The sequence below is a fragment of the Artemia franciscana genome, chromosome 16, assembly GCF_032884065.1.
Source record: "Artemia franciscana chromosome 16, ASM3288406v1, whole genome shotgun sequence".
In the NCBI taxonomy this organism is placed as follows: domain Eukaryota; kingdom Metazoa; phylum Arthropoda; class Branchiopoda; order Anostraca; family Artemiidae; genus Artemia; species Artemia franciscana.
In genome coordinates, this window is record NC_088878.1 from 14,722,081 (window position 1) to 14,741,353 (window position 19,273).

The 19,273-nt window shown below is 34.2% G+C and overlaps 1 protein-coding gene across 4 annotated transcripts in view; it reads right to left on the reverse strand.

Moving 5' to 3' along the window:
- LOC136037111 (early estrogen-induced gene 1 protein-like) overlaps positions 1-19,273 on the reverse strand; it is an 84,792-nt gene that overhangs the window by 18,493 nt on the left and 47,026 nt on the right. For all 4 annotated transcript variants that reach the window (XM_065719580.1, XM_065719582.1, XM_065719581.1 and 1 more), the window contains one exon: positions 12,014-12,105. In XM_065719580.1, coding sequence (XP_065575652.1) covers positions 12,014-12,105 — 92 coding nt within the window. The remainder of the gene's footprint in view (positions 1-12,013; positions 12,106-19,273) is intronic.

Consider the following 19,273-nt stretch of genomic DNA (forward strand, 5'->3'; position numbering starts at 1 on the left):
TTTATTAGTTTTTTCCTTTTTTTTTAGTTTTTTATTGGTTTTTACCTTTATTTTAGCTTATTTTTCAGTTTTTTCCTTTTTTTTAGTTTTTTTTTATTTTTTATTTTTTTTAGTTTTTTACCTTTTTTTAGTTTTTTTAGTTTTTTTAGTTTTTTAGCTTTTTTAGTTTTTTTATTAGTTTTTAGTTTTTTTTTGTAGTTTTTGCCTTTTTTTAGTTTTTTCAGTTTTTTTTTAGTTTTTTATTGGTTTTTACCTTTATAGTTTTTTTAGTTTTTTAGCTTTTTTATTTTTTTTATTAGTTTTTAGTTTTTTTTTGTAGTTTTTGCCTTTTTTTAGTTTTTTCAGTTTTGACGTCACCTAATCCAGTTTTTTCAGGTGACGTCACCTGACACATCCATCCATCCATCCACAGACAGACAACTTATTTTTATATATATAGATATATATATATATATATATATATATATATATATATATATATATATATATGTGTGTGTGTGTTTTTAACTACGTAAAACTTGCGAAAATACAACATTCTTTGCTGTCCCAGCGCCACCCCAACACTTAGTTGGTGAGGGCGCTTCGCAAACCACCCCCCAAGCCCCCCCGCGCGCGTAAGTCGTTACGCGCCATATTAGTTACGCGCCATTGTAGTTGTGTCCCTATGTCCCACCTGTGAATATAGATAGATATATATATATGTTTTTAACTACGTAAAACTTGCGAATATACAGCATTCTTTGCTGTCCCATTGTCTGTGCATATAAATAGATTGTCAGGTTTACCGACTCTTGAACATGCAATATATAATTGTCCATGGGAAAAACAATCCGTATTCAGATCTACACCTCATTATTCTAATGATTGCCCTTGAGCTTTGTTGATGGTGATTGCTAATCGAACATTCCCTGTGTCGCCGTCATCATTTATATATCCCCCTGTGCCCCCCGGCGTCCCCGTTGTAGTTGTGTCCCGGTCGTCATTTATATTCCCTGTGTCCCGGTCGTCATTTGTGTCCCAGTCTTTGATTTCTCTTTGAGTGTCCCGGGCGTCATTTATGTCCCGATGTCCTGGTCTGTAATTTCGTCAGTCGAAAACATGACGTCAGTCGACACACAAACATGACGTCACTCGACAGACACACACACACACACACACACAGAGACAACTTATTTATATGTATATATATATATATATATATATATATATATATATATATATATATATATATATATATATATATATATATATATATATATATATATATATATATATATATATATATATATATATATATATATATCGTTTTCAGTTGTGATTTATAAAGAACAGCAGTGGAAGTTCATTGCCGTATAAAAACAGACGGTCGAAAACTTTTATCAAAACACAAGCTGTGCTTTTTCCAAGTACAGATGCACTGTCATCACACATGGTTTCTTAATTGGAAAAAAGGTAAAAAAAAAAAAAAAAACCGCGTGACAGATGCTTCAAGATTCAAGCAAAATAACTAATTTATGAACTAATTATGACAGCATAAAAGTAATAGAAGCATTTGCAATATTAATTATAGCTGCTATTATTTCGCCAAGTACAGAAATTGAGCAAGTAGTAGCGTACTTCGAAGAAACCATAAATTTTGTTTCACCCACTTGCCAACAAGTTTTTCGGACAGGAATAAACTTGATCCTAATGAAGTTTTTCTCTCTTTGTTTTTACTTGAAACACAGGTAGCACAAAATGAAAATGGAATCTTAATAATTCTTTTGGGGGGAATCGTGGCGTAAAGAATACGCCACGAAATTTGTTTTGCACACATAAAGACGTTGCCCTACATAACCAGCGAGCATAATTGAGTCAAGAATATATGTAAAAATACACGATTCGGCAGACTGTGAGCTGTATAATTCAGTTGTACTTCAGAAACTGAAATTTTCGTCATTATTTTTATAATCTTCATTATAAGTACATTATCAAGCAATGTAAGCTATTATTTAATTCTTTACTGATGGAGGGTCACGATCAGATTAGACTGTACAGAAATGGTTGCATAAGGAAAGGTACCTTTCTAGACTATCATGGCTCTCTGAATTTTTGCATTTTAATGACATGCTTCATTTGTTAGAAAAGTTTCTTACAAAATTGTTTCCAAGAGCATAGACACAGCCATGTCTGCAAAAAGGTACGAAAGGTGCCCCCATAGTCCTCCTTTGGATTGATCCCAATGTTTACCAGAATTGTTTTTTTATATTCTAGCTGTAAAACAGAATTTTTGGTGAACTAGATCCTTCCGCCGTCCCTCGGGAAAATTCCGTACCCATTACATGAATAGCATTTATAAGTACAACAAGTAAGCATTATTTGAATTGTTATTTCTAAAATTCTAGGTTATATGTGAGAGGTAACTGAAATATCAAAGACCAAATTCAAAACCCAGTATGTACATATTCCACAAATCGTGTTTAATTTCCACAAAAATTGGTATTTATGAACTAAATATCAACAAAGTTGGAAAAACTATACAGGAAGCACTCAAATGCTACACTTGATCGACTTTCTCCTTATAATCGTCTTGTTAAATTTTTTCTATAGTTAATATTTTTCGTTTTTTGTAGGTTTTGTATTTTTTGCGTGTATTTAATTTCTTTTTACTCCCCATTCTAATACTTATCATACAGTGTTTTAGTGGGTAATAAATGAATCATTATTATTATATTATTAAATCTGAGGCTTTTATTTCAACACGGACATCCAAAACACGTCAGATAGATATTACATGAATGGTGGACACGCTACATCCTGTTGAAGCCAGTCATGCAAGGATTTATAATCAGTATGACTGGAAAGTTCCATAAGCTCAACTGCCTCCCACGTCTCTTTTATTAGAAAAATGGACATATTCGACCATGTTGAAATGAGAATCAAGATTATTCAAGCCATGGGGATAAATCCAAGACAGATAGTCTGAGTGAGAGGCAAAGCTGGCATAAGTGTTTACAGGATTGTATAAAAATGATGTCATTTCCACTCGTTAATAGACAGTCTATCATCCATCCATCCTAGGGCAGCATTTTGGCTGTTATAACTGGGTCGCCATGAATTCTACATTTACGAAGTACAGATTCCATAGTATCCGTTAGCACATATTTTCATTCTCGGTACATTCTTACTTGAATTTCTATTACGATGTATTTATATTTTTTTCAGAGGGGGGGGGGCATTGAAGCAGTAAAGAAACAAAGGAGGCAATATTTTTTTTTCTTTACTAGACTGTAAAACAAGCTCTCAAGGGGAATACACTTGCTTGAAGTTGATTCTTTAACCTTGAATATTTTTTTTTATTACAGAAGTTGTGCAATCTAATACTTGAATTTTTTACACAATCAGAATTTGGCGTTTTAGATTGGGAAACTTTGATACGATAGCCAAGTATGGTTTGTGGAGAAAATTGGATATTATTTGTGGATGGTGTTCTGGATGCCAGAGTATGATGGATAACAATCAGCAGGTCTCCATGGTCCATCAGGCCACCGACCAATAAGGTGACTGTCACTGCCATCCGTGGGCCTGCCCATATAAAGATAAGTTTCCTTTCGTCTCTATCTGATTCTAATCAAGTTCTAATTTTATTGATTTTTAATATTTGTTGTTACTGTCAGGGATCCGGCTAACGTTAAGATTGGAGATTTGTTCCTCACCAAATTTGTGGGTTATCCCCTTTGGCCGATTCGAACCCTAGAAGTTATGAAGACAAATATAAAGCAAATTTGTTGTTTTTTGCTACGGCAAAAAACACGACTTGTGAGTTTACTTAATTTTGATGGCAATGAGAAAGAGGCCCCAATAAAGAAAACTAAGGGTGTTAATCATGCGTTCGCAGAGCTAAATAATCATCCTGATGTTTACCGATAGTTTCCAAAAAAAGTAAGATTTGGTAACAGATACCCTACTCTCAGATATGACTGCTGATCTCCGTAGACTAGTAGTGGCTACAGAGAATGAACTCGCGGCTACAGAACAAAATCTAGCTAAAGAAATCGAGATAAAAATTAACGAAAAGCTGAAAAAATCGACTTTGCAGACTGCAGCTAATTTTCATGCTAAGTTTCTAGTTGAAATACTGGTTTGTAAAACCTATGATGCAGTAAATGGTGAGTTTTATCCTAAATGTGACCTGATTGAAAAACATCTAAAAATGTGTATGCATATAAATGATTTGTTACAAAATCGCGTGGATCAGCTTGAGCTCGAAATAGACGACATTGAGCAGGAAGGGAGAAGTGATTCCCTGTTGTTTAATGGTGTGAAGCAGATTCCTTCGCAGAGTTTGGGGGACAACATGAAGCGCGTTTTATTTGTCAAGATGGGTATAACTAATATTAAGGATTCAGACATGGTGTTCAGCGATTTACAGTTGGATCAAATAATGCTCAAAGACAAGATAATGTTGCCCCTGTTCTTGTCCAGTTTTGATCAAAAGAAGTAGCTCGCCATGCGTTTAAAGCGAAGAAGCAGCTTAGTGGCTCAGGCTGATTTGTAGCTGAGACCCTTACGAGACGCAAGCGCGATCTTCTGAGCGCTTCAAGAGATAAGCTTGGAAATCGCAGTGTGTGGTCTGATCAAGGACGTATTTTTGTGCGCGAAACTGAGACTGCTTCAATCAGGCATATCTGGTCAATTGATGACCTTTTATAGTTTTTTTTAATACTTGTGTTATTTTTGTTTTTTATTTCAATTTATTTCAAATTAATTTTGAATTAACTAATTAATTAATCAAATTATTCCAAATTGATAAATGAATTATTTCATTATTGAATTATAATGAAAGGGCTGATTTTAGTATAAGGATTGATGGTAAGGTTGAAGTTTTTCAGTTGAAATTGAATTTGATGGGGGGAAAAATATAATTATTTTGGTGCATAAGCCATTCAGTGCTCACCTGGAGAATTTTGTGGGAGGTATGAGTCAGCTGATTTCAAGGGTACCATCTGGAGCTGGTCATATTGTTATGGATGATGTTAACATGCTTGATTTGTCTAATCATAATGTTGATTTTTTTTAAATTTTATGATGTCGAATGATCTATACCCGTTTTTGAGTGTACCCACGAGGGTTATTGAACAGAGTGCAATCCCAATTGATAATATTTTCGTTCGTTCTGCCGATTTGAAGCTTTGTTATGCTGATGTTGTACCTTTTCCTGGTTTTGACCATCTTCCTGTGGTGAGCGTTGCGAAGTGTCAGTTGCAAAGACCAAAGAAAAAGAAAATAAAGGCAAGGCTAATAAAAAAATAGAATCTTCAAAAGTTTGTGGAGGAGATTAGTGTTATCGATTGAACCCCTGTTTTCTGAGGAAGAATTCCCTACGAGAGCAATTGATAATCTAATGTCTGTTATTCTACCCATTTATGATAGTGCGTGTCTTATTAAGGTAATAAAATTGAAGCAACAGTAACCCCGCAGGCCATGGATAACGAAAGGAATACTGAAAGAAAGAAAGCTAAGGATTGAGCTTTATCAAAGATATCTAGAAGATCTGATGGTCGTACGAATTGTTAAAAAAAAAAACAGCGCAATTTAGTGAACAAATTACGTCGCAAAGCTATGACCAAATATTACGATAGAAGTTTTCAAATAGTAAAGGAGATATGAAAGAAACATGGAAACTGATAAATGAAGTGACCGGTGGGAATGCTAAACTTGGAGGGAATGAAGTACAACTTGAAGGGTTCGTCCCTGATGATAAGTCTGGAATTGCGAATAAGTTTGGTAATTTTTTCTCTAATATTGGTATTAGTGCAAAACAAAGGAAAAAATAGATGTCAGCAGGCTCAAGAATGCATTATATGTGATAATACAGGTGAGAGTTTTGAATTAGCCTTCGATCCGTGTACAAGTGATGAACTGCTGAAACTAATAAAAACTCTGAAATCAAATTCTGCGGGAGTGGATGGCTGATCTCTTCAAGCGTTTAAGGCAATGATACATTACATTCTACCGTGTCTGCTTTTTATTATAAACCTGCCACTTGAAAAGGGCATTTTCCCCGATCAGTTAAAAGTTGCGAAAGTGATACCACTTCATAAGGGTGGCCCTAAAAAGGAAATTTAGAACTGGAAACCGATTTCAATCCTTTCACTGTTTTCGAAATTATTAGAAAAAGTTGTTTATAAATGTCTATATAGTTTCCTTCAGGCTAACGGTTTGCTGAGTGAGACCAAATTCGGATTTCGCAAAGAGCACTGGATGACGAATGCTTTGCAACAACTTATGGAATCAATTATCAGCGGTATGGACAGAGGTGAAACAACTCTGTCCGTATTTATAGATATTCGCAAAGCATTCGATGCAGTTGATTTTCAAACACTACTAAGTCGGATGGAGTCGTTAGGTGTCCGCGGAAAGTACTTAAAGTGGTTCAAAAGTTATCTCACAGGAAGATCCCTCAAAGTAGTGTTGAATGATGTGCGCTCAGCAGCATTTCCAATGACGTTTGGAGTACCACAAGGATCAGTGTTATGTCCGCTGCTTTACCTCATCTGTGTTGATCTCATGGGTCTTTATTTGAAAGATGTGTATCTTATCTCGTTTGCAGATGATACCGTTTTAACTATATTTGCCTTATCTGTGAAGGACATGGTGAGAAAAGCGAATCTCGCATTGGAAAGGCTGAAGGTTTTCGCTTCATTAAGTCTATTGTGTGTAAAAGTTCACAAGACATTTTTGTTGACGTTCTGTAAAGTTCAGCAAGTTGATCATCTCCGCTACCTTGGTTTTTATCTTGATTGTCATCTAGGATGGAAATATTACAGTGACGGAATTTCATCAAAAATTGCCCGTGGGGTAGGCATACTTCGACGTCTGCAGCACTTTCTCCCTCAAAGAATATTTCTAGCTACATATTATTCGTTGGTTTATCCATATATTTCATACGGTTGCCTCCTATGGAGCAGTAACTTCTTATGCAACTATAGAAGGGTGCAAGTTCTACAAAACAAAGCTGTTAGAGCAATCAGAGGGTATATCCAGGATGTACATGACACCTGGGCTTGTTTTAGGTCCCTGAAGCTCCTTAATGTAGGTCAGATAAGAGATTATCAAGCTGCAGTATTTATGCTTCAGTGTCTGAATAGTTTAACCCCTGATGTTTTTAAGAGTCTTTACCAAATTAATAGTGACCTGCATAATTATGGAACTAGGCAAAGTGATAATATAGTTGTTGATTTTCGTCGTGGTACCAGGTCTTCATTTTCAATGAAAAACCTTGGTCCATCTGTATGGAATGAGCTACCATTGAGCATTAATGAGGCGGAACACGTACCTCAGCTTAAAAAGAATCTAAAAGATTATTTTTTGAGGGGAAGTTGCTGAATTTTATTATGGGTAGTTGGTCGGGTAGGGGAGGAACAGGAGCTGGAGAGGTATGGGGAGTTGGGAAGGTAAGGGTGGGCAGGGACTACGGTGGGGCTTGAGTGGAGGGGGAGTTGAGTATTGATGAGTGATGGAGACTTGATTTGTTATCATTATTCTTTGTTATGTTTCTATTTATCAATTATTGTCTTTACTTCAGTTATTTATTTATTTATCTATTTTTCACACACACACACACACACATATATATATATATATATATATATATATATATATATATATATATATATATATATATATATATATATATATATATATATATATATATATATATATATATATATATATATATATATATATATAGGTTATGATTTATTTAGTTTTGGTTTATTTATAATAGTTTAAATTAAATAGTCTAGTTTGAAACACATAGTCGAGTTAATAGGTAAGTAGTTGTGTGGACTTTCGCGCGACCGCAAACCCTCAGATTTTCTCCAGCGCGAAAGTGTTGTTTAATTTATTTATTTGTTTGTGTATTTACCATAATAAACTTATATGAACTAGTACATAAACAATAACTTAATGTCAGAAACTCCTAAAAAAAAATTATAATCTGGAAGATCGCAAGGCCCCGGTTGCAAGCTTGGAGCCACCTCTGCAATGCATACAACCTCATTGAAGATTCTTCGTACATCCCTTCGTACGCCTTATATACGCCTTACGTATAGTTTATTATTAATGGTTATAGTTGATAGTATAATAGTTTATTATTATATACGCCTTTTGTATATCCCTTCGTACGCTCACAAGGCCTCGGGATCCGTTCCCCTAGCAGCAGCTTCAAATATTTTTGTACAATTTCGCCCTTCTTACGCATAATTTGCCAATTTTTTCGTTTTTCCGAGTTGGCCTCTCACCCCTGTTTCCAAAATGAAACAATGCGTACACGCTTCCTTCTGAAAATCCACAAGTGTGCACATTATTTAGTCAAAATAGAAGTTTTCTAAGAAATACGTTAATATAATTACTCCCAATGCTCTTCCTTGAAATTGACTATAATTAATTAGCATATTAAATCATGGTTTCATGTACGTGTGCAGGAAGGGTGCAAACTTTTAGCTTGTCAACATCCCTCAACCCCCCCCCCCGGAAAATACTGAGACGCCAACGATTATTCCCATAGTTTCATATATTTGTTATACAATCTGTCTGTTTGCTATTTTTTCGAATTTGCGCCTCTCCCCTTCCCCACTCACAACTAGCTTTTTCATATGTGCCAGGATGGATTAACAAAATAAATCAAATTTTGAACCATAAATGCTGCAGAGAATCGTTGAATGATAGCAGATATTTTAGTATCAGATAAGAGGAGGTTGATAATCATTTTATTTCAAATAATGTTCGGAGTCATGCATTAAAAAACGTCCAGTGTACTAACAAACATTTTCAAGCTTTTTTTTTTTAAATAACTTATCTATATATATAAAAATAAGTTGTCTGTGTGTGTGGGGGACTGTCGGGTGACGTCATGTTTGTGTGTTGACTGACGTCATGTTTTCGACTGACGAAATTACAGACCGGGACATCAGGACACAAATGACGATCGGGACACCGGCACATAGGGAATATAAATGACGACCGGGACACTCAATATTTTATAATACCACTTTTACCCAGGGGCTTCACGAATGGGGGGGAGGGTGAACGCAAACCCACAATCCTTTCAGCCAGTCGGTACAAAAAATTTAGTAGCTGAAATAGTAGCGCAAAGCACCACGGTTTTACTGGTTAATTTTTTTTTTACGTAAATGGGCTGATAGAAATAAATGACAAAAATTCAATGAAAAAAGATCAGTCAGTAAAAAAAGAAAAAGAAAATAAGGTAATTATAATAGCAACATCACCCAAACCAGTCGGTAGGAATTACTACCCAACCTTTAGATTCCACTCCCCCTATAAACCTTTCAGCTAGTAACACCTCTGCTTCTACGTTGCCTCCAAAATCTTAATTTTATTACGTGTGCCATGACTTCATGCAAATGTAAAAATATGATTCAAACCATCGCACCCACGTTTTGGCAACAGTTCTAGAACCCAGGAAAAAGTGACAGATTCCAAAGTTTAAATCAATTTCAGAGACAAGAGGAAATAAACTGTAGTTATGCAGAAAGCCTCAAACCCATAAAATATAGAATAGAAATGAGTTAGAAAGGAAAATATACTTCCAGCATCAGTCCAGTTATAAGGTCTAGTAAATTTTGTTTAAGGGCTTAATAGTTCACTATGAGTTAGTATGATATGAGTTTACTGTGACTGTGTGTTTGCCAAGAAAAATTGTCAAGAAAAAAAAGTCACGAACATCAAAAAAATTAAAAATGGTCAATCAACAAAAGTCAAGAAACATAAAAGAAGACCTATGTGCGTGTTGAATACAGGCCCTTAACTTCCACTATTTCACGCTTATACACCAGGAAGTATGTACTTACAATCGCTTATGTATCTATATAATAAAAATAAGTTGTCTGTGTGTGTGTGTGTGTGTATCTGTCGAGTGACGTCATGTTTGTGTGTCGACTGACGTCATGTTTTCGACTGACGAAATTACAGACCGGGACATCGGGACACAAATGACGACCGGGACACCGAAACATAGGGAATATAAATGACGACCTGGACACTCAAAGAGAAAGCGACCGGGACACAAGGAATGTTCGATTAGCAATCACCATCAACAAAGCACCGGGACACAAATGACGACCGGGTAACTAAGTAATTACGGATTTCAAGTAATTAGCAATCAAGTAAATATAGCGCTCAGGGGCATGCATGAAGCTCAAGGGTTACGACCTGGAATCTTGAAAATTTCTCAAATATGTCATGCATTCCATACTTATGCTTGCTTTATATTCAGCTGCTATTATAGGAAATGTTGACTAGGGCCGTCACATCATCCCATCCGTACGACCAGACCACCAATTCACGTCAAATTATAGAGGAAATTGGAAATAACAAATTTTTCCTTTTCATATTGAAAAAAAAAATCTGATCCTCCTTTAGTCTTTTAATTACAAATGGAAATTTGATCTAAAGTGTTATAAAATTGGTATACCTTAATCCTAAACCAGATAAAGCGGACAGAATGAAAGTGAAAAACCTGGCAAGTTTCCAAAAACCTAAACGGCTGACTCTATAGCCTATATCCCAAATCCGAAGATATTAAAGAAAGAGTTAAGCTTGGAGTTTTTTCGCATTCAGAATTTATCTTTGACTTCTTAATTAGGTAAATATATTTAACTGCCACGATTCCCAAGTCACAGTGATGAGGTTGTTGTCAGCTGCACTTCTTCGAGAAACAATATTTTTTTTTTTTTTTTATTTTGCACGGCCAACTTTTTGCACGGCCAATCGGATTGCAGAAATTGATGACAAAACAGAAACCGCTTGGATTAAAAAAAAACTACTTGACATAAGGAATATGAGTCCATAAAAAAGATCAAGATTTTATCTTACATTGAAAAACCATTATTAGAACAAAGGAGCTTTGTTATGATTGCCCGCATAAGTAAGACTTCATATTCTTTCTAAGGGGTCCCCATATTTATTTAGCCTATTTATTTAGCGGACTTGACCTGGCCTAGATTGTGCATAAAAAGGGAGACAAAGGGGGTAGGTTTAAACGTGTAAAATCTTCATTATGGAAAGCCATGATATTTCAATTCCTCAGAGATTCTGAGATCATTAAATACCGGTAAAATAAAGCTTCCCTTCAAATCGCAGCTTTTTAAAGATATTCAATTCTTATATTTAAAAACCTGTCTATATGGCGACTATGCAAGAAATTGTTTTCATACTAAGCTGACCGACCGGGCACCAGAGTTTGCTCTAGAAACCAAGTGTATTAAAACTACAAAAGGGACATTGCTATAACCGAAGCCGTTTTTCTCTTGGATTGAGAAATTTTTGAAGTGAACAGACCGTGCGAGCTCAGCAGCAATCCATTAAACCGAACCGTATTTAGGTCATCTTCTGAGGACCTGACGAGACTCATTTTGGTCGAACTTCGAAAATTTTTTGACAAATTGGATCCAAGAATTAGGAAGAACCTTGCTTAATGGAACACGTTTCTGATTTGTTTCTGAAATCGGCTGATAGTTGGGAATGGTAACAAGCATCAAAAACCAAAATAGTATCTAAATATCAGAAAGACATCAACTTCAGGAAAGAGATGTCTATCTGAGGTTCAAAACAGGAAAAGAACCGTTGAACTTTACATTAAGTTCTATAGCCATTCCTGACTATAAAACTTAATCCAGCGGACTTATTCAAAACGACGCATACACAGCTGCTGCAGAAATGACCAAGCATTTTCTCTCTAGTCAAATTACAAAGAAAGATCTAGCTTTCTTTTCTGAAAATATGTAAATCAGTTAAAGGCTTGAAAAACAAACTTTAGTCATGAATTAAGTAAAAGAAGCACAATCTTCTGGTTTATAAAGCTATAATCTATTATAAAGCTAAAGTTACTATATATATTTTTTTAGAACTAATAATTCTTATACCCCCCCACCAATGTATCTAAGGTTTATATTTTTTCTAATATATTTACATAAGGAGGTAAATGAAGCTTCACAGCCTGTTCTGTTACCTGTAATTTTTGACGACGATGTTCTACTAGGTGGTGCTTCCCGGTTGATTTCATTTGGCTCGGATTCATCACTGGTTCCTCGCGGTTCAGGTCTAAATATAAAGTAAATTTAAAATTTCAATATTGTAATATTTCAGGTGAACAAAAGGGCTTCGGTACAAAAATGTTCTACATCAGCAAAGGTGAAATCAATATTTGACACAAGCATGGTTTTTTCTCTGTTTTTTTTTTTTTTTTTTTTTACTGCAAAAAAAAAGGTTCATAAGTCTATACAAGCCTAGGACTCTTTTACTTTCTGTCACATTTTTAAAGACTATAAAATTGGCCAAAAACATTTAATTAATGAAGAGAAATGGCTGATAGAAGGGTTTTACATTTTCTAATACTAAGATTAAAGTAGAAATAATGGTGATAGAAGTAAAGCCCTTTTAAACTTATTTTACAGGGCAAGGGGGTAACATACAGAAACCTCTTGTAGGCCGTTTTATATCTTATCCCTTGATTTTATTAACCATTAAATATTTTATTAAATAAAAGTAGAAAACCGTCCATGTCATGCCTAAAGATGATAAAAACACACACGAGATAATCGTTAAAACCTTTTCAAAGAGTTTTTTTTTTTTTTTAAAGGAAGAGCTATTTAAATCAGGAGAATCAAAGTATGATTGAACACACAATTTGGTAATCATCTTATGAGTCAATCACCCCAACACCTAGTTGGTGGGGCGCTTCGCGCCCCCCAAGCCCCACCGCGCGCGTAAGTCGTTACGCGCCATTGTAGTTGTGTCCCTGTGTCCCACCTGTGAATATAGATAGATTTATATATGTGTTTCAAACTACGTAAAACTTGCGAATATACAACATTCTTGGCTTTCCCATTGTCTGTGCATATACAAAGCCTTATGTACTAATAATGACGTCATATGCAAACGCTCTTTTTACAAACAAACAAACATGCATACACACAACTCGTTTTTATATAGATAGATAGATACAATACAAATTAACTGCGTAGAACTTGCGAATATACAACATTCTTCGCTGTCCAATTGTCGCTAAATATAAATAAATTGTCAGGTTTACCGACCCTCGAACATGCAACGTACAATTGTCCATGGGAAAAACAATCAGTATTAAGATCTATACAACAATTTTCTAATGATTGACCTTGAGCTTTGTTAATGGTGATTGCAAATGCTAATCGAATTGGGAATTGCAATCTTTTGAATTGAAAAGGCAGATCCGTTGGAATCATGGGAATACGAGGAATAAGAACAGCCTCACCCTCAAAAGGCCCTGTCAAGATTGTGGCCTCTATTAGGTTTTCCATTGTTTTTTTTTTTTACGGCAAGTCGCGTGCCATTGCAAAGCTTTGGTGGGTTGATATTTCTTAAAAGTATTATTGGTACGCCTATTTTTAGTTGTAGCACGTGTGGTGGAAACCCTGAAAGATCCACGGAATTTAAAAATTCAGATGGATAATTAACCGCTTCATTTGGTTCCAAAACTGTGTCGACTGACTTGTAAAGGACTACCTGGTCTCGAATCTTGGTCAAAACAATATTGTTGATTTCGTGGACGTCTATATTTTTGGGTGCAAGAATCGCTCTTTTGCTGTGGATAAGTGACCAGGACTGTCATGCTTGGCTAAGCTATGACAACAGCAACAAATTGAAATTCAGAACTAGATACAGAAATGCGATGGATTATATTTTGCAGCTTAATGATCATACCACGAGACAAAACCGAGAACTTCCAGTGCCAAGTCAACTTAACTCCATGAGATATATACTAAAAAATGTGGTAAAATAGATAACTGCTTCGCAATGTTCAGAACGAATAGGAACATTAAAGTAACAAACAGAAAGTCTTGTTCTGGATTACTACCACTACTAACAACTCACTGCAATACGAAGCCGCCTGAAGCCAACAGAGTTACACACGCTTCTCCTCCATCCCAATCTATTTAATGCCTCCCTCTTTACATTCTCCCGTACAGATCCAACTTCCCCAAAATCTTTTCTTACGACCTCCTTCCACCTCATCCAGGGACTACCAGCTTTTTTTGGCCCTAGATGGTTGGCTGACAAGGATGATCTATGGCAATCTGCCATCCTTCACCCGCAGGACGTGTCCAAGCAGTCTTAAAATTTATCTCATTATAGGGATAGACAGCGAGATTGAATCACATTTTTCGTACAGCTTACTGTTTAAAATACGGTCAGTCAGTTGAAACCCAAAACAATCCGTAAGCGACTTTTCTGGAAAAACATCTAGCAAATCCTGCTCCATTTTTCAGAGCGCCCACGCTTCAGAACCATACTTGACCACTGTCATCACTGTAGCTTCCAATATTCTAATCTTGATTCGCAGACTTAACTTTTTATTCTTCCAAACTTTTTCAACTGTGAAAAACACCCTAGGCCTTGGTTATTCTACTTTTAACATCTTGACTGCATCCACCGTCAATACTAATAATACTACCTAGGTAAGTGAAGCTGTCCACTTGATTGATCTTCTCGTTGCCTAACATCACATCTTCACCATCACTGCGACTTAAGTCTTCTTAACATTAATTTTCAAACCTATTCTTGCACCCAGAACTCGCAAAATCTCAAACAGTTTATTCATTTTGCTAACATTTTTAAAAAAACAATCCGCAAACAATCCATGTGAGTTACTCAATTGTACATTTATTTCTTAGTTAGCTTTATTAGTTTCAGGATTTGGCAACAGTAACTAATGCAGTTTAGGTTTTAATGTATTTTGATGAATCCATCGATATGACAGGATTAAACCCATCGTATATTTTGTAACCTTGATTTTAAGTTTCCTTTTTAATTCTATGTGTTTAACATTCTGTTCTGTCCAACTCTTTTTAACACCACACAGTTTTTAGTCTCTCGTCGCTTTGATAATTTTGTTTTTCTTCACTGACAACTCCCCATTGAGGAAACGGACGAATGTCTGCAGCGGTTTTCTTATGTGAGTTACACTGGCCACAAAACCGTTTTCTGGGTTCTTCTCATTAGGTTTTCTTTAGAATTTTGTGAGGGAAGGCTTCACCGGCTGTTTAGCTAGCTAAAAGTCTGTGTCACCTCTTTCCAGCCGTTCCTGCCTTCGGCTTCAAACTTCCCTACGAAGTGGATATACTGTATTTGTATATCCAAATACATGCTTAGCATCGCAACCACACAAAGAAGCATTAGGATAAAAGAGTTGTCCAGAGATTTAGCCAAGCAGCCAGTCAGTCCACAGAAAAATCATAAATTAAGACGCTAAAAGTTATAAAAAAAATTAATTTTTGGGCCTATAAATACGTTTTATTGAGATAGCCAACTAATTTCACTTGGAAAACTGGATTTGTGGATTTATGTTTGAAATGACATAATTCTATTTTAAGACCGTAGACTATGCATAGATACAAATCCTTGTATTTTCTTCTTTTTTTTGCTAACCGTAAGTTTTCCTAAGCAATGAGCACGCATCCCTACGATATAGCATATTGACTGTCAACCAATTGTTACGCGTCGGTACATGATCTGTATAAGGGTCGGAGTAGACTTATAGAATTGAATTCCATTAGACACCAGATTAAAATTTCATTCGCCAAATCCAAAACCAAAATTTCATCCGCAATAAGGGTTTTGTAAATTGAAATTTTCCCATAACAAACTATTCAAGATTCCTTTCACAAATACTTCCAGAGAAGGAAGGTATTAATATAGAAAAGATCAGAATTTTCTTAGCCAGTAAGAGTTTCCTGGGTCAATCAAAAACATAGGTGCACGTGGTTCTTTCCTATGAGATTCCAATCAGAATAGAATGTACTATCTCTTAACAAACATTTTCAGAATTGGTAACATATCTGAAATTCCCAATTATTGTCTCATCGAAGGGACATCTGAATCAATAAACTGAAGACAAATCTATCATTCAACTACTGGGATAAGAAAATCAATCTCAATTCAGTCCGTTTTTTATGAAACATGTAAGAAATGTTGAAAGAACATGGATTTAAAAGATAAATTTTTAAATATTTTATATAACTTGGATAAGAAGAAAAAACTATTTGACTACCTCAGTATTCTTTTGAGAGCTATCAAGCCGATACCAAGGATATAAGGACGACGGTCTATGCTTATCTTATCAAGCAATGTTGTCTCAGAGTAACAACTGCCTGTTATACGAACTAACCATCAATACCGCTGACAATTTCTAGTTAACACGAGTGGAGACAATCAGTGACTAATGATGACACGAACAATGTTTCAAACCTTTTTTTTAAAGCAATTAATGCTTTTCATTTCTATTTACTTGTTTTAAATAGGGGGCTTTATTAATTCTTCTCGAGCTGACAGTAATACCAATTAATAATGAAGTATAATATTTCGGAAATACACTTTCAATTAGATTTTGAAACCTTATTAAACTATATTTATTTTACTTTTTATTATATTTCTAAGAAGTATTTAACTATCATTTTTAGAAGTTATTTCTGGTTAAAAATTGGTAACAATAATCACAGTCAAACATCCAAAAACAGCTAAATAAATTCAATTTTCTGATTAAACTTTGTTGAAAGATTACCCTTTGATTTAGAGACTCCGCCTTCTAATGACTTCAAACATCAATAGGTAGTCCCATGCTCCCTCAAACGACTGTCGAGATGATCAGTATCACCGGTGTTATTAGTAACAAGCATAACTTTTAAATACTTACATAGAAACCTAGCACTAGCACTGAAAGACCAAGTCATACCGTCTTAGCCCTTGGTTCCAGTGTTTCCACTTCATATTTTTTTAAATCCCTAAAAGGCTGGAGATAAATCCCTAGAAATCCCCATCTTCAATACCAAATCCATACAGGTTTCCCCATTTTCAGACTACTTTCCAAATTACTAGTAAAGCCTTGTTATACTGACTTTTAATAGCATTTGTTCAAGATGACTTATTTTGCAACTCAAGACCTTTACTTGTACCAAATATCTTCTTTTGATGTTTAAAACAATGCTTTGCAATTATCGACTAGTTAAGTTCGATTTTGATTTGCAGATTCCGGTGTCAGATTCCGAATTCTGGACCATGTGAATAATTTTTTTTTTCTTTGCCATAATTTTTTCCTTCCCTATTGCTGTTTTTGCAACACCTCCGTTTTTATTTGAATTAGTACAGTGGTTTGGCATTAATAATATCCAACCGGTCGCTTTTTCAAGCATTATTTTGCTTTGACTTGTTTTAATATTGTGTTGTGCATATCTTAACATAAATACTTAAAAAAAAAGTTATCTGTAGACAAATTTATAAAATAAAATATGAATGAAAATATGAATTTTAACGGATTTTAAGGATAGAAAGTTGCTTAATATGTACTTTGAGCAATGCAGCAAAGGTAAAAACAAAATAATTATTTGTTTATAATATAATAATAATTATAATATAATAATAATAATAGTAATATAATATAATAATATAATATATTATAATAATAATACAATAATATAATCTATATATATAAAAATAAGTTGTCTGTGTGTGGATCAGGTGACGTCATGTTTGTCCGCATATGACGTCTGAATTATTTCACACTAATACAAAAGAAGAAAAAAACTAAAAAAGGTAAAAACTACAAAAAAAAACTAAAAAGAAAAAAAAACTAAAAAAGCTAAAAAACTAAAAAAAACTAAAAAAAAGGTAAAAATCTAATAACTAAAAAAAAACTGAAAAAAATAAAAAAAGGCAAAAACTACAAAAAAAATATAAACTAATAAAAAAACTAAAAAAGCTAAAAAACTAAAAAAAACTAAAAAAAGGTAAAAAACTAAAAACTAAAAAAGAAAAAAACTAAAAAAAAGGAAAAAACTGAAAAATAAAAGAGAAAAAGAAAACTAAAAAAATATGAATAAATATATATAAAAATAAGTTGTTTGTGGGTTATGTCTGTCTGTCTGTCTGTCGAGTGACGTCGTGTTTGTCCGCATATGACGTCTGAATTATTTCACACTAATACAAAAGAAGAAAAAAAACTAAAAAAGGTAAAAACTACAAAAAAAACTAAAAAGAAAAAAAACTAAAAAAGCTAAAAAACTAAAAAAAACTAAAAAAAGGTAAAAAACTAAAAACTAAAAAAAACTGAAAAAACTAAAAAAAGGCAAAAACTAAAAAAAAACTAAAAACTAATAAAAAAACTAAAAAAAGGTAAAAAACAAAAAAAAAACTAAAAACTAAAAAAGAAAAAACTAAAAAAAAAGGAAAAAACTGAAAAATAAGAGAAAAAGAAAACTAAAAAAATATTAATAAATATAAAAAATATAAATATAAATATAATATAAATTAGCAATCAACAAAGCACCGAGACACAAATGACGACCGGGACACAGGGAGTATAAATGACGACCAGGACATATGTAAAAAAAAAACTAAAAAAACTAAAAAAATGGTAAAAACTACAAAAAAACTAAAAACTAATAAAAAAACTAAAAAATCTAAAAATCTAAATAAACTAAAAAAGAAAAAAAAGAAAAAAGGAAAAAAATAAAGGAGAAAAACAAAACTAAAAAACGAATGTATATACAGACCGGGACACCGGGATACAAATGACGACCGGGACACAGGGAATATAAATGACGACCGGGACACAGGGACACAACTACAATGGGGACGCCGGGGGGCACAGGGGGATATAAATGACGACCGGGACACCGGGACACAAGGAATATAAATGACGCCCGGGACACTCAAAGAGAAATCACAGACTGGAACACCGGGACACAAATGACGACCGGGACACAGGGAATATAAATGACGACCGGGACACAGGGACATAACTACAAAGGGGACGCCGGGGTGCACAGGGGGATATATAAATGACGATGGCGACTCAGGGAATGGTCGATTAGCAATCACCATCAACAAAGCTCAAGGGCAATCATTAGAATCATGAGGTATAGATCTGAATACGGATTGTTTTCCCATGGACCATTATATGTTGCATGTTCAAGAGTCGGTAAACCTGACAATCTATTTATATGCACAGACAATGGGACAGCAAAGAATGTTGTATATTCGCAAGTTTTACGTAGTTAAAAACATATATATATATATATATATATATATATATATATATATATATATATATATATATATATATATATATATATATATATATATATATATATATATATATATATATATATATATATATATATATATATATATATATATATATATATATATATATATATATATATATATATATATA